General features: G+C 46.5%; 1 protein-coding gene across 4 annotated transcripts in view; it reads left to right on the forward strand.

Annotated features, from left to right (window-relative positions):
* PTPRH (protein tyrosine phosphatase receptor type H) overlaps positions 1-22,166 on the forward strand; it is an 88,040-nt gene that overhangs the window by 43,442 nt on the left and 22,432 nt on the right. The window contains exons 3-11 of one of the 4 annotated variants that reach the window (XM_030197856.1): positions 6,302-6,568; positions 6,941-7,219; positions 7,593-7,871; positions 9,984-10,262; positions 10,629-10,907; positions 13,542-13,820; positions 16,452-16,730; positions 19,363-19,641; positions 21,700-21,978. In XM_030197856.1, the coding sequence (XP_030053716.1) occupies positions 6,302-6,568; positions 6,941-7,219; positions 7,593-7,871; positions 9,984-10,262; positions 10,629-10,907; positions 13,542-13,820; positions 16,452-16,730; positions 19,363-19,641; positions 21,700-21,978 (2,499 nt within the window). The remainder of the gene's footprint in view (positions 1-6,301; positions 6,569-6,940; positions 7,220-7,592; positions 7,872-9,983; positions 10,263-10,628; positions 10,908-13,541; positions 13,821-16,451; positions 16,731-19,362; positions 19,642-21,699; positions 21,979-22,166) is intronic. The other 3 variants (XM_030197858.1, XM_030197859.1, XM_030197857.1) reach the window with 3 other exon arrangements.

Raw genomic sequence — 22,166 nt, forward strand, 5'->3', positions numbered from 1 at the left:
TTATGTAGGAAAAACTGGATGCATAAGTTGATTTGTATTTGAGTCCTTTGCAGCTTGGGTAGTGCAGATTTAGGTACGTTCATGTTGATTCGGATGTGTTTCTAGTTGGTAGGTCGATCAAGTCTGTCATGTATCCCGGAGCTTCACTGTAGATAATTTTGTGAACCAGAGTGCAGATTTTGAAAGCAATGCGTTCTTTGATTGGGAGCCAGTGTAGTTTTTCGCGAAGGGGTTTTGAACTTTCAAATTGTGTTTTTCTGAAGATAAGCCTAGCTGCCATGTTTTGAGCAGTCTGAAGTTTCTTTAAGGTTTGTTCTTTGCATTCTGCATAAATTCCATTGCAGTAATCTGCATGGCTTAGTACCATTGATTGTATCAGGTTGCAAAATGTTCCCTTCCGGAAGAATTGTTTCACATGTTTGAGTTTCCACATGGAACATTTTCTTTGTTGTGGATGCCACCTGGCTCTCTAGTGTTAAGTTGCGATCCATTGTAACTCCGAGGATTTTCAGGCTGTCTGAGATAGGGAGGGTGTAATCTGGGGTGTTGATAATAGTGGGGTTATCCGCGCTGTGTAGGGATGAGAGGATGAGACAGTGTGTTTTTTCTTTGTTTAGTTTTAGTTGAAAAGCATTTGCCCAAGAATCCATGATGTCCAAGCTGATCTTGATTTCGTTGGTGATTTCTGTCAGTTTAGATTTGTAAGGAATGTATATTGTGACATCGTCTGCATAGATGAAGGGGTTAAGGCCTTGGTTGGATAAGGCTTGGCTAGTGGGGGTCATCATTAGGTTGAATAGGATCGGTGATAGCGATGATCCTTGTGGTACTCGTCTGCTTTCCATGGTGATGATATGTTTGAGTTTGATTTTACTTGATATGTTCTTGTGGTTAGGAAGCCCTTGATCCAGCTAAGTATGTTTCCACCGATCCCGAACTTATCTAGTACTCTTATTAATATATTATGGTTTACCATGTTGAATGCACTAGACATGTCGAATTGAAGGAGGAGGATGTTTTTGCCTATTGCTATTTCCTGCTTGAATTTGGCTAGGAGAGTGTAGTACTGTTTCTGTACTGTGAAGGGGGCGAAAACCTGACTGTGATTCGTGTAATATTGAGAATTTGTTTATATAATCTGTAAGTTGTGGGTTCCCAGGGGTGTGTCAGATATACGACATCTGTAATGCTATTTCTAGATTTTCCAGAAGTTGGCCATCGTGAGATATAAAGAGTTTGGGTGTGTCTATCTGACACATTCTCACTGAACGTCTGGGGTTTTAGTTCACATTTAGTTTCACTTTTATGTAGGTGTGGTCAGTTACAAATCTTTCCCATCTAACATTTTGACATGGTCTGCACCAACAGAAGTACTAATGGCGGGTTAGTGTCAGTAGATGAGTAGTGGGTGATCTGAGGGTCTCCGATGGGCTATACATGAGTACATAAGTGTTGCCATACTGGGACAGACCAAAGGTCTATCAAACCCAGCATCCTGTTTCCAACAGTGGCCAATCCAAGTCATAAATACCTGGCAAGATCCCAAAAAAGTACAAGACATTTTATGATGCTTATCCCAGAAATAGTGGATTTTCCCCGTCCAATTTAATAATGGTCTATGGACTTTTCCTTTAGGAAGCCAACCAAATCTTTTTTTAAACTCTGCTAAGCTAACCACCTTTACCACATTCTCCGGCAACGAATTCCAGAGTTTGATTACACGTTGAGTGAGGAAAACTTTCTCCGATTCGTTTCAAATTTACTACTTTCTAGCTTCATTGCGTGCCCCCTAGTCCTAGTATTTTTGGAAAACGTAAACAGACGTTTCACGTCTACCCGTTCAACTCCACTCATTATTTTATAGACTTCTATCATATCTCCCCTAAGATGTCTTTTCTCCAAGCTGAAGAGCCCTAGCCGCTTTAGCCTTTCCTCATAGGTAAGTCGTCCCATCCCCTTTATCATTTTCGTCACCCTTCTCTGCACCTTTTCTAATTCCATTATGCAGCTAATTTTCGAAAGAGAAGGGCGCCCATCTTTCGGGAGATGGGTGCCCTTCTCTCAGGGGCGCCAGAATCGGCATGATCGAAAGCCGATTTTGGGCGTCCCCAACTGCTTTCCGTCGCTAGGATGGGCAAAGTTCCTGGGGGCATGTCGGAACGCTAGCGAAGGCGGGACAGGGGCGTGCCGGGGTGTGGTTAAGAGATGGCCGGCTTCAGCCAATAATGGAAAACAAATGGGTATCCCTGGCGAGAATTTGGTCTGCTTTTTTTGGTCCCTTTTTTTTTTAGGTCCAAGTCACAAAAAAGTGCCCGAACTGCCCAGATGACCACCGGAGGGAATCAGGGATGACCTCCTCTGATTCCCCCAGTGGTCACTAAACCCCTCCCACCCTAAAAAAACAACTTTTAGAACTTTTTTTGCCAGCCTCTATGCCACCCTCAAATGTCATACTCCGGTCCATCGCAGCAGTATGCAGGTCCCTGGAGCAGTTTTAGTGGGTGCAGTACACCTCAGGCAGGCGGACCCAGGCCCATTACCTGTTACACTTTTGTTGGAAAATGGGAGCCCTTCAAAACCCACCAGAAACTCACTGTACCCACATGTGGATGCCCCCCTTCACCCCTTAGGGCTATCGTAGTGGTGTATAGTTGTGGGGAGTGGGTTTTTGAGGGCTCAGCACCCAAGGTAAGGGAGCTATGCACCTGGGAGCAATTTTTATTTTTTATTTTTTTGTAAATTTGTAGAAGTGCTCCCTAGGGTGCCCAGTTGGTGTCCTGGCATGTGAGGGGTATCAGTGCACTACGAATCCTGGCCTCTCACACAGCCAAATGCCTTGGAGTTGTTCGTTTTTTTAGATGGGCACCCTCGGTTTCCATTATGGCTGAAAACCGAGGGCGCCCATCTCTACAGCCGGCGATCTCAGCATTTGAACCAAATGTTGAGATTTGGGCAGGGTCAACCGTATTTTCGAAACAAAAGATGGACGCCCATCTCGTTTTGAAAATATGGCTGGCCCCGCCCACTTGCGGAGCCGGACATGGAGATGGCTGACGCCGTTCGAAAATGCCCCTCCACATCTTTTTTGAGATGCGGCGACCAGAATTGAACACAATTTTCAAGATTTGGTCGCATCATGGGCCAATACAAAGGCTGTGTCAATATTGAACAGTGTTGGCTATAACGAAGATCTCTTTGGTGATGGTGACTCTAGAGAGATGATCTGGAAGCAGGAAGGATTTGAACCTGGCTGGAAGTTCTTTATCTGGGTGAATCGGACTTTTATTGTGTACGTTGACCTGTAATCCGCCTGGTTGTAGGCGGAATAGAAATCTTTAAATAAACGAAATAAATAAATCAGATGTGTCAAGGTCGAGCAGTTCTGGCGATGCTTCCTGCCCCGAGATCTGGGTGCCATCACCTGCTGAAATGAGGCCTGAAACTGAAATGGAACAGGTTGAGACTGTTTCTGCTGGTCAGGAAACCAGGTAGTTCTGACACCAGAACGTTTTCAGTGATCTTAACTAGAAACGGAAGGTTCGAGACTGCTCAACGGTTACCGATCTCATGTGGGTTCCAGTTGGCTCAATGTCTCTGTTCACTAGGGGTGGGCAGTCGGAAAATGTTTGTTTCCTACGTACTTTCCAGGAATTTTTATTTTATTTGGGTTTTCTTGGCTGTTTTTTTCATTTTTTTTTTACGGGAACAATGTCTTCAGAATGCACTGTTTGCAAAGACTGCGCACTATTAGCGACAAATGAAAAAAATGCAAAATGTGTTTTTCCTGCTCATTTTCGTTTGTTAACCACAAACAACGGCATGCCATATCTCACTGACATTCCCCAAGTCATTGCAAAGGACAGCTGGTGACTTTTGGTGGTACCAGTATAAGGGGACAAGGAATGCCAAGTGCCCCACTCCACCCAGTAAAGAAATGGCTTGCCAGCCATCTCTGACAGCCCTGCAGCCCTGCCTTCCAGAGCTTTCTCTCACTCTGCATTTTCTCCATTCCCACCACTGAGTCCACTGGCCAGCAGGAAGAGTCTCCTGAATCCTGCGTGGACCTTCTGCACTAGGCGGAGCCTACTGCAGCATCACAACCTTGTAGATTCACAGGACGGACCTCCACACTGCAACAGAAAGTGACAGGGGATTATGTACCTCTCTTGCAGCAGATCTGGGGGGGGGGGGGGGGAGGGAAGAGGAATGGCAGGGCAGATCACCAGAAAAGGAGATAACAGCATCATTAAACTGGGCTTGACACTTCACACCATCAGACTGTAGTCCTTCAGCTGATGTGGCCGTAAATAATGTAAGCAGCAGGCCCACCCATTCTTGCCTCAGATCCACCCAGTTTAGTTGCCCATGAGGACCCCCGAAACACTTCAGTGGCTGCACCTCACGCCCCTCTTTCCCTCTTCTCCACTCGCGGCCCGGCATCTGCCTGTCTTTCTCTGAAACCATCCCAGTCTATCTCAGAGCCATCACCGGCAGTGATTCCCTGTAGGCTTTCCTCCACTGTGTCCTGCTCTCAAAGATGTCACTTCCTGTTTCTTCACTAGCTGGAGATGCGGTAGAAGGAAGTTTTCAGGGCTGGCGTAGGTTGCCTATAGAAATTGCCGCTGGCAATGGCTGTAAAGTAGACCGGGCGGAGGGAGGGTTCAGAGAGAGACAGACAGATGCAGGGCTGCAGACAGAGGGGGAAGGTTAAAAACTATGTACAAGGGTGGGGGTAGGGGTGGGAAGGGCCTACCCAGGTTAACTCTGGGCCCACTCAAAATGGCACGTCTAGCTATGCCCCTGAATATGAGTAACACTGCTGCCCTCCCAACCCCCACCAATGCCAGTCCAACCCCCTCCCCCCAATTGATTGTTAATGCTGCTCCTAAGCTGGGGTCCTCTGGCTTAAAGTGCCTGTTCCATTCCTAATGTAACTTGCACCAGATCACATCGAACCATTAAGCAGGGCCAGGCGATTGCCTATGGTGGCATTCTGCGGGGCATCAAAGAGCAGCTACCATCAAAGCACAGAAAGAGGTCCTGACAACTTTACCCTGATTATTCTGAGAGAGGGGGGAGGTGTTGGGATTGTCATGATTGTACTTGCACCTATGTGTATCACATATGACCCTCCAGGGTCAGCACTGGCTAGAAGCCTGGAGAGATTTCCAGGGACTAGAGGAGGGGAGAGATCAAAGTTGGGATGAGATGGGACAGGGGGAAAGAGAAAACACAAGATATGAAGGAGGGGCAGGCTGGCAAAATATGGAACTAAAATAGACAGCAGAGCTATGGAGGGAAGCAAGATCAAACCTGGCTGGGATGGACAGAGAGACAGAGGCAGAGAGGAGACCTGGGAAGTAAGGTTTGGGAGATGGGGAGGGTGAGATCACCACGTGCCAGACCACAGAAGAAGTTGGTGAGATGGGCACTCAGGGTGTGTGTGAGTGGGGGGGGGGGGGGGAGACAGAAAAAACTGGAATGGAGGTGGGGACTTTGAGACTGGGTATATGGGAAGAGTGAGAACTTGGGGGTTGGGTACAGGGAAAAGATGGCGCTCAAGGAATAGACTGGGGACAGTGAGAGCTGGAAGAATGAATGAGGGGACTTGTCATTAGGTGAAGTGTGAGTAGGAAAGTGTTAGATGGGCTTGAGGGGGGGTGAGAAGGGTGCAAAAGAAGTTGTCACGTATTAGGAGCAACTAGAACTGGGATGAGATGGGGTGAGAGACAGAGAAAGAGGCATCCACGGGAGAAATATGGAAACGGAGATCTAAGGAAGGAAATGAAAGACACAGCAGTGAACAGGAGGGAAGAAAGGAGTGGAAGATGAAAGGGGAAGAGCAGGGTTAGAGAGAATGAGAGTGGGAAGTGGAAAAATGAGGTAGATGAGAGGAGAAAAGGAAGAAAGAGAGAGAGAGAGATGGGTGAGGTACAACTGAAAGTGGATCAAGAAGCGAGAGAATAAAGAGTAAAAGAAAAATAGAAATGAAGAAGAAATAAGAATGCACTAGGAAAAGGCATCCAAGATATTTCTCTGTCTCCTCCTGTTTCTGTTTCTCTCTTTGTACCTCTGTTGTGGGGTGTCTCTGTGTAATTGTGTTTCTGTTTCTCTCTGTATTCCTGGGTTTTTCCGGCATCTGTGTGTGTAATTGTGTTTGTCTCCCTCTATTGGTGGTTTTCTGGTTGTCACTGTACATTTGAGTTGCTGGGTGTCTCACTGTACTGTATTCTCTGGAGAGAATTTTTCAATCTGGGTAATATTTTCTATTTATTGCTTTTTCTTCTAATTCCGTCTGCAGTTTCCAACGTAAAAGTGGTTAACCAAACTGAGACGTCAGTGTCTCTGTCCTGGACTCCTCCCGATGACATAAACAATGAGACTTACACATACAGGATTGCTGTGTACAATGGCACAGACATCATTAAAAATGAGAACACATCTGCCACTGAAACATTCTGGATTGTAACAGGACTAGAACCCGGAGTGTCGTACAACTTCACCATCTACACTGTGACTACAGACAAGGTGGAGAGCAACAGGAGTGTATCCATCACTGCTACAACAGGTAAGTTCATTTCATTATCTGTGTTGTTGGGTTTCTGAGTGTACTGGTGCTTCTCTTTCACTGTTCCTGTGTTTGTGGTTGTCTGTCTCTCTTGCTGGGTTTCTCTGTGTGTACTTGTGTTTGTTTCTCACTGTTTACCTGAGTTGTGACGTGTCTCTGTGTGCTTGTGTTTTTATTTTTCTCTGTATACCTGTGTTGCGGGGTGTCTCATTGTGTACCTGTGTTTCTACTTCTCTCTGTATACCTGTATTTCAGGGTATCTCTGTGTGTAATTGTGTTTCTGTTTCTCTCTGTATACCTCTGTTGTGGGGTGTCTCTGGAGAGAATTTTTCAATCTGGGTAATATTTTCTATTTATTGCTTTTTCTTCTAGTTCCGTCTGCAGTTTCCAACGTAAAAGTGGTTAACCAAACTGAGACCTCGGTGTCTCTGTCCTGGACTCCTCCTGGTGACATAAACCATGAGACTTACACATACAGCATTCTTATGTACAATGGCACAGACATCATGAAAAATGAGAACACATCTGCCGCTGAAACATCCTGGATTGTGACAGAACTACAACCCGGAGTGTCGTACAACTTCACCATCTACACTTTGACTACAGACAAGGTGGAGAGCAGCAGGAGTGTATCCATCACTGCTACAACAAGTAAGTTCATTTCATTATCTGTGTTGTTGGGTTTCTGAGTGTACTGGTGCTTCTCTTTCACTATACCTGTGTTTGTGGTTGTCTATCTCTCTTGCTGGGTGTCTCTGTGTGTACTTGTGTTTGTTTCTCGTTGTTTACCTGAGTTGTGACGTGTCTCTGTGTGCTTGTGTTTTTATTTCTCTCTGTATACCTGTGTTGCGGGGTGTCTCATTGTGTACCTGTGTTTCTACTTCTCTCTGTATACCTGTATTTCAGGGTATCTCTGTGTGTAATTGTGTTTCTGTTTCTCTCTGTATACCTCTGTTGTGGGGTGTCTCTGGAGAGAATTTTTCAATCTGGGTAATATTTTCTATTTATTGCTTTTTGTTTCTAGTTCCGTCTACAGTTTCCAACGTAAAAGTGGTTAACCAAACTGAGACCTCAGTGTCTCTGTCCTGGACTCCTCCCGATGACATAAACAATGAGACTTACACATACAGGATTCTTGTGTACAATGGCACAGACAGCATGAAAAATGAGAGCACATCTGCCGCTGAAACATCCTGGATTGTGACAGGACTAAAACCCAGAGTGTCGTACAACTTCACCATCTACACTGTGACCAGAGACAGTGTGGAGAGCACCGGAAATGCCTCCATCACTGTTACAACAGGTAAGTTCATTTCATTATCTCTGTTGTTGGGTTTCTGAGTGTACTGGTGCTTCTCTTTCACTGTACCTGTGTTTGTGGTTGTCTGTCTCTCTTGCTGGGTTTCTCTGTGTGTACTTGTGTTTGTTTCTCACTGTTTACCTGAGTTGTGACGTGTCTCTGTGTGCTTGTTTTTTTATTTCTCTCTCCTGCTTATAATCGAAAGAGAAAAACGCCTATATTGCGACCCAAATCGGGAGATGGGCGTCTTTCTCCCGTGGGCGCCCAAATCGATATAATCAAAAGCCGATTTTGGGCGTTTCAAACTGCAATCCGTCACAGAAATGGGTAAAGTTGACGGGGGCGTGTCGGAGGCGTGGTGAAGGTGGAACTGGGGCGTGGTTATCGGCCGAGGAGAGATGGGCATCTTTAGCTGATAATCGAAAAAAAAGGCGTTTTTACCGCGATTTTGGGTCACTTTTTTTGGACCCTTTTTTTTCACGAACAAGTCCCAAAAAAGTGCCCCAACTGCCCAGATGACCACCGGAGGGAATCGGGGATGACCTCCCCGGACTCCCCCAGTGGTCACTAACCCCCTCCCACCTAAAAAACCCACTTTAATAACTTTTTTTCCAGCCTCTATGCCAGCCTCAAATGCCATACCCACCTCTATGACAGCAGAATGTGTTCTATCCTATGACAGCCTTTCCCTGGTTCTGATGTGGCTCTCGGGTGAGTGTGACACCTTTTCTGTTATGCGCACTGCAGAGTCACATCAGCAATGCATTGTGGTGGGTGTAGGGTAGTGGGCTCTATCTACTCCCATGGTGCTTTTCCCCCTGCTTACTGGGTCAGAGTGTGACCTGTTTTGTTTCCGGTAGTCCATGAGGTAGTGGCCATTTTTGTAAGCCAGTTTTAGATCCCTTTCATGTGTTAGCAACGTTACAGAACTTAGTTCTTACCTTGAATGTGGCTGAAAGAGGGCATTGTACAGCATTCTGCCAGCTCTGACCTACTGCTCATCTCAGTACCAGGGAGACTCGTTGCCAGTGGGGCACAACCTCTGATCTGCAGTTAACTGTGAGTAAGCGTGCTTATTCCAATAAAGGACGTTTTCGGAGAGATTAGTCTTCAGGTGTCAACTGGTGTGCCAATGTTATATAGCAGCAACAAGTTCTAGAGGCCTGCGTGTATGCAGGTCCCTGGAGCACTTTTAGTGGGTACCGCAGTGCACTTCAGCCGGGTGGACCCAGGCCCATCTCCCCTACCTGTAACATTTGTGCTGGTAAATGGGAGGTCTCCAAAACCCACTGTACCCACATGCAGGTGCCCCCTTCACCCCTAAGAGCTATGGTAGTGTTGTACATTTGTGGGGAGTGGGTTTTGGGGGAGGGGAGTTGGGTGCTCAGCACCCGTGGTAAGGGAGCTATGCATGTGGGAGCATTGTCTGAAGTCCAACACACTGACCTCTAGGGTGCCCAGTTGGTGTCCTGGCATGTCAGGGGGGCGAGTGTACTACGAATTGTGGCCCCTCCCACGACCAAATGGCTCGGATTAGGACGTTTTTGAGCTGGGCGTTTTTAGTTTCCATTATCGCTAAAAAAAAAACAAACACCCAGCTGAAAAACGTCCATTTTTTAGAAAATACGGTCTGTCCCACCTCTTCACGTACCCGTTTTCGGACATAGACGCCCATGGAGATAGGCGTTCGCGTTTGATTATGCCCCTCTCTGTATACCTGTGTTGCGGGGTGTCTTGTTGTGTACCTGTGTTTCTACTTCTCTCTGTATACCTGTATTTCAGGGTGTCTCTGTGTGTAATTGTGTTTCTGTTTCTCTCTGTATACCTCTGTTGCGGGGTGTCTCATTGTGTACCTGTGTTTCTACTTCTCTCTGTATACCTGTATTTCAGGGTGTCTGTGTGTTTAATTGTGTTTCTGTTTCTCTCCTTGTACCTGTGTTGCGGGGTGTCTCATTGTGTACCTGTGTTTCTACTTCTCTCTGTATACCTGTATTTCAGGGTATCTCTGTGTGTAATTGTGTTTCTGTTTCTCTCTCTATACCTCTGTTGTGGGTTGTCTCTGGAGAAAATTTTTCAATCTGGGTAATATTTTCTATTTATTGCTTTTTCTTCTAGTTCCGTCTGCAGTTTCCAACGTAAAAGTGGTTAACCAAACTGAGACCTCGGTGTCTCTGTCCTGGACTCCTCCCGATGACATAAACAATGAGACTTACACATACAGGATTGCTGTGTACAATGGCACAGACATCATGAAAAATGAGAGCACATCTGCCGCTGAAACATCCTGGATTGTGACAGGACTAAAACCCGGAGTGTCGTACAACTTCACCATCTACACTGTGACCAGAGACAGTGTGGAGAGCACCGGAAATGCCTCCGTCACTGTTACAACAGGTAAGTTCATTTCATTATTTCTGTTGTTGGGTTTCTGAGTGTACTGGTGCTTCTCTTTCACTATACCTGTGTTTGTGGTTGTCTATCTCTCTTGCTGGGTGTCTCCGTGTGTACTTGTGTTTGTTTCTCGTTGTTTACCTGAGTTGTGACGTGTCTGTGTGTGCTTGTATTTCTCTCTTTATACCTATGTTGCAGGGTGTCTCATTGTGTACCTGTGTTTCTGTTTCTCTATGTATACCTGTATTTCAGGGTATCTCTGTGTGTAATTGTGTTTCTGTTTCTCTCTCTATACCTCTGTTGTTGGTTGTCTCTGGAGAGAATTTTTCAATGTGGGTAATATTTTCTATTTATTGCTTTTTCTTCTAGTTCCGTCTGCAGTTTCCAACGTAAAAGTGGCTAACCAAACTGAGACCTCGGTGTCTCTGTCCTGGACTCCTCCCGGTGACATAAACCATGAGACTTACACATACAGGATTGCTGTGTACAATGGCACAGACATCATGAAAAATGAGAGTACATCTGCCGCTGAAACATCCTGGATTGTGACAGGACTAAAACCCGGAGTGTCGTACAACTTCACCATCTACACTGTGACTACAGACGAGGTGGAGAGCAGCAGGAGTGTATCCATCACTGCTACAACAAGTAAGTTCATTTCATTATCTGTGTTGTTGGGTTTCTGAGTGTACTGGTGCTTCTCTTTCACTGTACCTGTGTTTGTGGTTGTCTATCTCTCTTGCTGGGTGTCTCTGTGTGTACTTGTGTTTATTTCTTGCTGTTTACCTGAGTTGTGACATGTCTCTGTGTGCTTGTGTTTTTATTTCTCTCTGTATACCTGTGTTGCGGGGTGTCTTATTGTGTACCTGTGTTTCTACCAGTGGCGTAGCAAGGGCGGGGCGGTGGGGGCGGTCCGCCCCGGGTGTCAGCGGGTGGGGGGGTGCTCCGTCGTGTCCTGCCACCACCCTGCCTTTTTTTTTAAATCAATGCAGCGACGCAGGCAGCGCCTCGCATCTGCCCTGCGTATGCTGTGAAGAAGAAAATCGCGTCGCTGGTGTCGGGCCTTCCCTCACTTTGTCCCGCCCTCTTCTGAGGTAACTTCCTATTTCCTCGAGGGCGGGACAAAGCGAGGGAAGGCCCGACGCCAGCGATGCAATTTTCTTCTTCACAGCACACGCAGGGCAGACGTGAGGCGCTGCCTGCGTCGCTGCATGGATTTTAAAAAAAAGGCAGGGTGGTGGCAGGAGAAGAGGGGGGAGGGGGAAGGGACCGGCTCGGCTGGGGGGGGAGCTCAGAGGGGAGAAGGGGATTGGGGAGGGTGGGGGAGCTTAGATGGGTGCTCAGAGGGCAGAAGGGGATTGGGGAGGGGTGGGAGAGCCCAGAGGGGTGCTCAGAGGGGATTGGGGAGGGGTGGGGGAGCTTAGAGGGGTGCTCAGAGGGCAGAAGGGGATTGGGGAGGGTGGGGGAGCTCAGAGGGGTGCTCAGAGGGCAGAAGGGGATTGGGGAGGGGTGGGGGAGCTCAGAGGGGTGTTCAGAGGGCAGAAGGGGATTGGGGAGGGTGTGGGAGCTCAGAGGGGTGCTCAGAGGGCAGAAGGGGATTGGGGAGGGGTCGGGGAGTGCTCAGATGGGAGAAGGGGTCTGCAGCTGGAACTGGGGTCTGACAAGGGGGCAGGAGGGAAAATGGGTCCATGCCTGGGGCAGGTGGAAGAATGGCTCTGGGGCTGAAAAGGGGGGATGCAAGGCATGTGGTGGATGAAGGGGGCTGGAACTGGGGGCTGAAAAGAGGGGGCAGAGAGAGAGGGGACAGACCCTGGATGGAAGGGGGGCACGTGAGGGAGGGCAGACCCTGGATGGATGGGAGAGGGAGGGCAGACGGATTGAAGGGGCAGAGAGAAAGGGCAGATGGTGGGTGGAAGGGGGAGAGGTAAAGAGGGCAGACTGGGGCAAATGGTGGATGGAAGGGGCAGAGATAGAGGGCAGATGTGGATGGAAAGGAGAGAGACAGGGCAGATGTTGATGGAAGGGGGAGGGAGAGATGGCAGACTGGGGCAGATGGTGGATGCAAGGGGCAGAAATAGAGGGCAGATGTGGATGGAAGGGAGAGAGAGGGCAGACAGTGGATGGAAGGGGCAGAGAGAGAGGGCAGACACTGGATGGCAGAGAGAGAGCGAAGACAGATGCTGGATGGAAGGAAGACAGTGAAAAGAAGATAAGAAAAGCAGAAACCAGAGACAACAAACTGTAAATAAAATATATATTTTTATTTTTTTGCTTTAGGATATAGTATTGTAGCTGTGTTAATAAATGTTTATAAATAGAACATGTAAATAAGGTAATCTTTTTATTGACTAATTTTAATACATTTTAACTTAACTTTCAGAGAACAAAACCCCCTTCCTCAGGTCAGGATAGGATACTGTAACAGCACTATACTGTATTGACGTGTGGAAGGAGATTTTGGCCTCTGGAAGCTAAATGTGTTAGTCCAATAAAATGGTATTATTTTATTTTCTGTATTTGTTTTATTTCTATTTGTTAATTTGTAAAGTGGTGATTGGTATTAGTTTTTTCAAATTTACATCTGCTGTCTTTATATTTTGCACAGTACTAGGGGATATTTTCTGTTTCTGTGGTGTTGCATTGTATGCAGAGTCTGGCATCGGGGGTTCAGTTTAATTTTTGTCTAAATAGAAAGTTTATGATTAGGGTGGATTATAGTGGATTAGGGTGTATCTGTGTGTGAAAAAGACATGGCTTTCGGTTGGCATTGACTGTGCAGGATTGACGATCTGTACTAATCTGTCTGTTTTCGTTTTACAATAGGTGAATTGATGTTCTAGTGCTCACTGTAGTGTTTAGGATGCTTTCCTTTTCCTTGTGTGCCTCGTACAAATTACTGCTTATGGTATGGTAGAATTACTCTATAGGTCCTGAGTGTTTTGTATTCTCGGTATGCCTAGTACTGGATTTTTTTTTGGGGGGTGTTAAAAAATTACCAGTCCCGGGTGTCAACTACCCTAGCTACGCCACTGGTTTCTACTTCTCTCTGTATACCTGTATTTCAGGGTGTCTGTGTGTTTAATTATGTTTCTGTTTCTCTCCATGTACCTGTTTTGCAGCGTGTCTCATTGTGTACCTGTGTTTCTCTGTATACCTGTATTTCAGGGTATCTCTGTGTGTAATTGTGTTTCTGTTTCTCTCTGTATACCTCTGTTGTTGGTTGTCTCTGGAGAGAATTTTTCAATGTGGGTAATATTTTCTATTTATTGCTTTTTCTTCTAGTTCCGTCTGCAGTTTCCAACGTAAAAGTGGCTAACCAAACTGAGACCTCGGTGTCTCTGTCCTGGACTCCTCCCGGTGACATAAACCATGAGACTTACATATACAGGATTCTTGTGTTCAATGGCACAGACATCATGAAAAATGAGAGCACATCTGCCGCTGAAACATCCTGGATTGTGACAGGACTAAAACCCGGAGTGTCGTACAACTTCACCATCTACACTGTGACTACAGACGAGGTGGAGAGCAGCAGGGGTGTATCCATCACTGCTACAACAAGTAAGTTCATTTCATTATCTGTGTTGTTGGGTTTCTGAGTGTACTGGTGCTTCTCTTTCACTGTACCTGTGTTTGTGGTTGTCTATCTCTCTTGCTGGGTGTCTCTATGTGTACTTGTGTTTATTTCTTGCTGTTTACCTGAGTTGTGACATGTCTGTGTGCTTGTGTTTTTATTTCTCTCTGTATACCTGTGTTGTGGGGTGTCTTATTGTGTACCTGTGTTTCTACCAGTGGCGTAGCAAGGGCGGGGCGGTGGGGGCGGTCCGCCCCGGGTGTCAGCGGGTGGGGGGGTGCTCCGTCGTGTCCTGCCACCACCCTGCCTTTTTTTTTAAATCAATGCAGCGACGCAGGCAGCGCCTCGCATCTGCCCTGCGTATGCTGTGAAGAAGAAAATCGCGTCGCTGGTGTCGGGCCTTCCCTCACTTTGTCCCGCCCTCTTCTGAGGTAACTTCCTATTTCCTCGAGGGCGGGACAAAGCGAGGGAAGGCCCGACGCCAGCGATGCAATTTTCTTCTTCACAGCACACGCAGGGCAGACGTGAGGCGCTGCCTGCGTCGCTGCATGGATTTTTAAAAAAAGGCAGGGTGGTGGCAGGAGAAGAGGGGGGAGGGGGAAGGGACCGGCTCAGCTGGGGGGGGAGCTCAGAGGGGAGAAGGGGATTGGGAAGGGTGGGGGAGCTTAGATGGGTGCTCAGAGGGCAGAAGGGGATTGGGGAGGGGTGGGAGAGCCCAGAGGGGTGCTCAGAGGGGATTGGGGAGGGGTGGGGGAGCTTAGAGGGGTGCTCAGAGGGCAGAAGGGGATTGGGGAGGGTGGGGGAGCTCAGAGGGGTGCTCAGAGGGCAGAAGGGGATTGGGGAGGGGTGGGGGAGCTCAGAGGGGTGTTCAGAGGGCAGAAGGGGATTGGGGAGGGTGTGGGAGCTCAGAGGGGTGCTCAGAGGGCAGAAGGGGATTGGGGAGGGGTCGGGGAGTGCTCAGATGGGAGAAGGGGTCTGCAGCTGGAACTGGGGTCTGACAAGGGGGCAGGAGGGAAAATGGGTCCATGCCTGGGGCAGGTGGAAGAATGGCTCTGGGGCTGAAAAGGGGGGATGCAAGGCATGTGGTGGATGAAGGGGGCTGGAACTGGGGGCTGAAAAGAGGGGGCAGAGAGAGAGGGGACAGACCCTGGATGGAAGGGGGGCACGTGAGGGAGGGCAGACCCTGGATGGATGGGAGAGGGAGGGCAGACGGATTGAAGGGGCAGAGAGAAAGGGCAGATGGTGGGTGGAAGGGGGAGAGGGAAAGAGGGCAGACTGGGGCAAATGGTGGATGGAAGGGGCAGAGATAGAGGGCAGATGTGGATGGAAAGGAGAGAGACAGGGCAGATGTTGATGGAAGGGGGAGGGAGAGATGGCAGACTGGGGCAGATGGTGGATGCAAGGGGCAGAAATAGAGGGCAGATGTGGATGGGAGGGAGAGAGAGGGCAGACAGTGGATGGAAGGGGCAGAGAGAGAGGGCAGACACTGGATGGCAGAGAGAGAGCGAAGACAGATGCTGGATGGAAGGAAGACAGTGAAAAGAAGATGAGGAAAGCAGAAACCAGAGACAACAAACTGTAAATAAAATATATATTTTTATTTTTTTGCTTTAGGATATAGTATTGTAGCTGTGTTAATAAATGTTTATAAATAGAACATGTAAATAAGGTAATCTTTTTATTGACTAATTTTAATACATTTTAACTTAACTTTCAGAGAACAAAACCCCCTTCCTCAGGTCAGGATAGGATACTGTAACAGCACTATACTGTATTGACCTGAGGAAGGAGATTTTGGCCTCTGGAAGCTAAATGTGTTAGTCCAATAAAATGGTATTATTTTATTTTCTGTATTTGTTTTATTTCTATTTGTTAATTTGTAAAGTGGTGATTGGTATTAGTTTTTTCAAATTTACATCTGCTGTCTTTATATTTTGCACAGTACTAGGGGATATTTTCTGTTTCTATGGTGTTGCATTGTATGCAGAGTCTGGCATCGGGGGTTCAGTTTAATTTTTGTCTAAATAGAAAGTTTATGATTACTTATTCTATAGTGGATTAGGGTGTATCTGTGTGTGAAAAAGACATGGCTTTCGGTTGGCATTGACTGTGCAGGATTGACGATCTGTACTAATCTGTCTGTTTTCGTTTTACAATAGGTGAATTGATGTTCTAGTGCTCACTGTAGTGTTTAGGATGCTTTCCTTTTCCTTGTGTGCCTCGTACAAATTACTGCTTATGGTATGGTAGAATTGCTCTATAGGTCCTGAGTGTTTTGTATTCTCGGTATGCCTAGTACTGGATTTTTTTTGGGGGGGTGTTAAAAAATTACCAGTCCCGGGTGTCAACTACCCTAGCTACGCCACTGGTTTCTACTTCTCTCTGTATACCTGTATTTCAGGGTGTCTGTGTGTTTAATTATGTTTCTGTTTCTCTCCATGTACCTGTTTTGCGGCGTGTCTCATTGTGTACCTGTGTTTCTCTGTATACCTGTATTTCAGGGTATCTCTGTGTGTAATTGTGTTTCTGTTTCTCTATGTATACCTCTGTTGTTGGTTGTCTCTGGAGAGAATTTTTCAATGTGGGTAATATTTTCTATTTATTGCTTTTTCTTCTAGTTCCGTCTGCAGTTTCCAACGTAAAAGTGGCTAACCAAACTGAGACCTCGGTGTCTCTGTCCTGGACTCCTCCCGGTGACATAAACCATGAGACTTACATATACAGGATTCTTGTGTTCAATGGCACAGACATCATGAAAAATGAGAGCACATCTGCCGCTGAAACATCCTGGATTGTGACAGGACTAAAACCCGGAGTGTCGTACAACTTCACCATCTACACTGTGACTACAGACGAGGTGGAGAGCAGCAGGGGTGTATCCATCACTGCTACAACAAGTAAGTTCATTTCATTATCTGTGTTGTTGGGTTTCTGAGTGTACTGGTGCTTCTCTTTCACTGTACCTGTGTTTGTGGTTGTCTATCTCTCTTGCTGGGTGTCTCTATGTGTACTTGTGTTTATTTCTTGCTGTTTACCTGAGTTGTGACATGTCTGTGTGCTTGTGTTTTTATTTCTCTCTGTATACCTGTGTTGTGGGGTGTCTTATTGTGTACCTGTGTTTCTACCAGTGGCGTAGCAAGGGCGGGGCGGTGGGGGCGGTCCGCCCCGGGTGTCAGCGGGTGGGGGGGTGCTCCGTCGTGTCCTGCCACCACCCTGCCTTTTTTTTTAAATCAATGCAGCGACGCAGGCAGCGCCTCGCATCTGCCCTGCGTATGCTGTGAAGAAGAAAATCGCGTCGCTGGTGTCGGGCCTTCCCTCACTTTGTCCCGCCCTCTTCTGAGGTAACTTCCTATTTCCTCGAGGGCGGGACAAAGCGAGGGAAGGCCCGACGCCAGCGATGCAATTTTCTTCTTCACAGCACACGCAGGGCAGACGTGAGGCGCTGCCTGCGTCGCTGCATGGATTTTTAAAAAAAGGCAGGGTGGTGGCAGGAGAAGAGGGGGGAGGGGGAAGGGACCGGCTCAGCTGGGGGGGGGAGCTCAGAGGGGAGAAGGGGATTGGGAAGGGTGGGGGAGCTTAGATGGGTGCTCAGAGGGCAGAAGGGGATTGGGGAGGGGTGGGAGAGCCCAGAGGGGTGCTCAGAGGGGATTGGGGAGGGGTGGGGGAGCTTAGAGGGGTGCTCAGAGGGCAGAAGGGGATTGGGGAGGGTGGGGGAGCTCAGAGGGGTGCTCAGAGGGCAGAAGGGGATTGGGGAGGGGTGGGGGAGCTCAGAGGGGTGTTCAGAGGGCAGAAGGGGATTGGGGAGGGTGTGGGAGCTCAGAGGGGTGCTCAGAGGGCAGAAGGGGATTGGGGAGGGGTCGGGGAGTGCTCAGATGGGAGAAGGGGTCTGCAGCTGGAACTGGGGTCTGACAAGGGGGCAGGAGGGAAAATGGGTCCATGCCTGGGGCAGGTGGAAGAATGGCTCTGGGGCTGAAAAGGGGGGATGCAAGGCATGTGGTGGATGAAGGGGGCTGGAACTGGGGGCTGAAAAGAGGGGGCAGAGAGAGAGGGGACAGACCCTGGATGGAAGGGGGGCACGTGAGGGAGGGCAGACCCTGGATGGATGGGAGAGGGAGGGCAGACGGATTGAAGGGGCAGAGAGAAAGGGCAGATGGTGGGTGGAAGGGGGAGAGGGAAAGAGGGCAGACTGGGGCAAATGGTGGATGGAAGGGGCAGAGATAGAGGGCAGATGTGGATGGAAAGGAGAGAGACAGGGCAGATGTTGATGGAAGGGGGAGGGAGAGATGGCAGACTGGGGCAGATGGTGGATGCAAGGGGCAGAAATAGAGGGCAGATGTGGATGGGAGGGAGAGAGAGGGCAGACAGTGGATGGAAGGGGCAGAGAGAGAGGGCAGACACTGGATGGCAGAGAGAGAGCGAAGACAGATGCTGGATGGAAGGAAGACAGTGAAAAGAAGATGAGGAAAGCAGAAACCAGAGACAACAAACTGTAAATAAAATATATATTTTTATTTTTTTGCTTTAGGATATAGTATTGTAGCTGTGTTAATAAATGTTTATAAATAGAACATGTAAATAAGGTAATCTTTTTATTGACTAATTTTAATACATTTTAACTTAACTTTCAGAGAACAAAACCCCCTTCCTCAGGTCAGGATAGGATACTGTAACAGCACTATACTGTATTGACCTGAGGAAGGAGATTTTGGCCTCTGGAAGCTAAATGTGTTAGTCCAATAAAATGGTATTATTTTATTTTCTGTATTTGTTTTATTTCTATTTGTTAATTTGTAAAGTGGTGATTGGTATTAGTTTTTTCAAATTTACATCTGCTGTCTTTATATTTTGCACAGTACTAGGGGATATTTTCTGTTTCTATGGTGTTGCATTGTATGCAGAGTCTGGCATCGGGGGTTCAGTTTAATTTTTGTCTAAATAGAAAGTTTATGATTACTTATTCTATAGTGGATTAGGGTGTATCTGTGTGTGAAAAAGACATGGCTTTCGGTTGGCATTGACTGTGCAGGATTGACGATCTGTACTAATCTGTCTGTTTTCGTTTTACAATAGGTGAATTGATGTTCTAGTGCTCACTGTAGTGTTTAGGATGCTTTCCTTTTCCTTGTGTGCCTCGTACAAATTACTGCTTATGGTATGGTAGAATTGCTCTATAGGTCCTGAGTGTTTTGTATTCTCGGTATGCCTAGTACTGGATTTTTTTTTGGGGGGTGTTAAAAAATTACCAGTCCCGGGTGTCAACTACCCTAGCTACGCCACTGGTTTCTACTTCTCTCTGTATACCTGTATTTCAGGGTGTCTGTGTGTTTAATTATGTTTCTGTTTCTCTCCATGTACCTGTTTTGCGGCGTGTCTCATTGTGTACCTGTGTTTCTCTGTATACCTGTATTTCAGGGTATCTCTGTGTGTAATTGTGTTTCTGTTTCTCTATGTATACCTCTGTTGTTGGTTGTCTCTGGAGAGAATTTTTCAATGTGGGTAATATTTTCTATTTATTGCTTTTTCTTCTAGTTCCGTCTGCAGTTTCCAACGTAAAAGTGGTTAACCAAAATGAGACCTCGGTGTCTCTGTCCTGGACTCCTCCCGGTGACATAAACCATGAGACTTACACATACAGGATTCTTGTGTACAATGGCACAGACATCATGAAAAATGAGAGCACATCTGCCGCTGAAACATCCTGGATTGTGACAGGACTAAAACCCGGAGTGTCGTACAACTTCACCATCTACACTGTGACTACAGACGAGGTGGAGAGCACTGGAAATGCCTCCTTCACTACTACAACAGGTAAGTTCATTTCATTATCTCTGTTGTTGGGTTTCTGAGTGTACTGGTGCTTCTCTTTCACTGTACCTGTGTTTCTGGTTGTCTATCTCTCTTGCTGGGTGTCTCCATGTGTACTTGTGTTTGTTTCTCGCTGTTTACCTGAGTTGTGACGTGTCTCTGTGTGCTTGTGTTTTTATTTCTCTCTGTATACCTGTGTTGTGGGGTGTCTCATTGTGTACCTGTGTTTCTACTTCTCTCTGTATACCTGTATTTCAGGGTATCTCTGTGTGTAATTGTGTTTCTGTTTCTCTCTGTATACCTGTGTTGCGGGGTGTCTCATTGTGTACCTGTGTTTCTACTTCTCTCTGTATACCTGTATTTCAGGGTATCTCTGTGTGTAATTGTGTTTCTGTTTCTCTCTGTATACCTCTGTTGCGGGGTATCTCATTGTGTACCTGTGTTTCTACTTCTCTCTGTATACCTGTATTTCAGGGTATCTCTGTGTGTAATTGTATTTCTGTTTCTTTCTGTATACCTGTGTTTCTGTTTAATCATTTATTTATAATTTTATTCATTTTACAAGGATCACTTGCAAAACAGTAAAACAGAGATGATTGTACATTAAAACAATATTAGAAGAAAACAATCTCAACAAGATAAATGGATTTTATACAATCTTTCTCTTTCTTAGACCACAAAATAAATAGGGAGAGTGAAACAAGACAAGGAAATCAATTTAAACAACAGCAAACAAAGAAAACGTGGTATTAACCCGATTATCCCCAGTTATTATTTATCTAAATCATTATTCCACATTGATCATCTGGTTGGTTTCTTCAAGACCATAACGGTGCATAGTCCATCAATTTCATTGGAAACATACTTATTGTCCAATATTAGTGAAAGTAATACACCTGATTTCATTTTTTTTCCCTTTTAAAACCAGAAATTGTTTAACAATACAAACCCTTGAATCTCCAATCCAATTCCCGCTGATTAAAGTAATCCCAGTTTCACAGGCTTCACTCCTTTTGAATTAATATATTAAGAGGAATCATTTCAGAGGAAAAAAAATATTAGGAGTCATACCCGGAACTCTGGGAAAACAACAATCTCGATATTAATAATCTGTAACAATATTCATTTTGTTCAAATTTTTCTGGTCTTTTATCATTTTCAAATCTTAACCGTTTCCTACTTCAGTAGAACTTCATTTGCTGTATATTCTCAAAGGATTCGATTAGATTATCCATGTGGCTCATTAACAAGACTATATCTGAAGTAAAGTCATTCTCTACCACCGTCAGGTCCTGGAGCACCCTCCAGATGACATTCAATGCAACCTCCACGGGAGCCAAAAACTCCAAGCTGATAACTCTTAAGGGTTTAGGAGTAGCACCGCCGTCACGGGTTCAGCTGTAAACGACTTCCGTTTCAGCATACACTCCTGACTCACTCCTCCACTCCTTTGGGCATGGTGGTTAAATGATTTTTGAGCGATGAAGTTGTTTCCAGGTCCAAGAGCATTGACGCTCCTTCGTCGGCGCTAATCAAAGGACTCATCAACCCAGTCATCTATGGGCAGCTTGTCACACAGCGGTCCCACACTTGCTGCACAGGGGACAAAACGCTGGTCATCGGCGGCTGACCTCCCCATTGTCCCCTTCCTCTGTTAAGGCAACTGCAATGCAGAGAAGAAATTTCAAGTGAACAAAAACTGAACTTCAGAGGACAGCTGGGCCATTGAGTGTACGAGCTTCAGGTCACCATCTTTCCCCTCTCCCTAATTTGGGACACTCTTTGTCTGGTTTCTCCTCAGAGGCCTGTCTGATATGGGTAACCCTTCAGCATAGCCCTCTGAGTCATTGAAACACGGAAGCCCCTCCACCACTTACAAGGTGGTGTCCCTTCAGAGGGGTGTGTACCTGTGTTTCTACTTCTCTCTGTATACCTGTATTTCAGGGTATCTCTGTGTGTAATTGTGTTTCTGTTTCTCTCTCTATACCTCTGTTGTGGGTTGTCTTTGGAGAGAATTTTTCAATCTGGGTAATATTTTCTATTTATTGCTTTTTCTTCTAGTTCCGTCTGCAGTTTCCAACGTAAAAGTGGTTAACCAAAATGAGACCTCGGTGTCTCTGTCCTGGACTCCTCCCGGTGACATAAACCATGAGACTTACACATACAGGATTCTTGTGTACAATGGCACAGACATCATGAAAAATGAGAACACATCTGCTGCTGAAACATCCTGGATTGTGACAGGACTAAAACCCGGCGTGTCGTACAACTTCACCATCTACACCGTGACCAGAGACAGGGTGGAGAGCACTGGAAATGCCTCCTTCACTACTACAACAGGTAAGTTCATTTCATTATCTCTGTTGTTGGGTTTCTGAGTGTACTGGTGCTTCTCTTTCACTGTACCTGTGTTTCTGGTTGTCTATCTCTCTTGCTGGGTGTCTCCATGTGTACTTGTGTTTGTTTCTCGCTGTTTACCTGAGTTGTGACGTGTCTCTGTGTGCTTGTGTTTTTATTTCTCTCTGTAT

This window comes from Microcaecilia unicolor, chromosome 3 (assembly GCF_901765095.1).
Source record: "Microcaecilia unicolor chromosome 3, aMicUni1.1, whole genome shotgun sequence".
In the NCBI taxonomy this organism is placed as follows: Eukaryota; Metazoa; Chordata; class Amphibia; order Gymnophiona; family Siphonopidae; genus Microcaecilia; species Microcaecilia unicolor.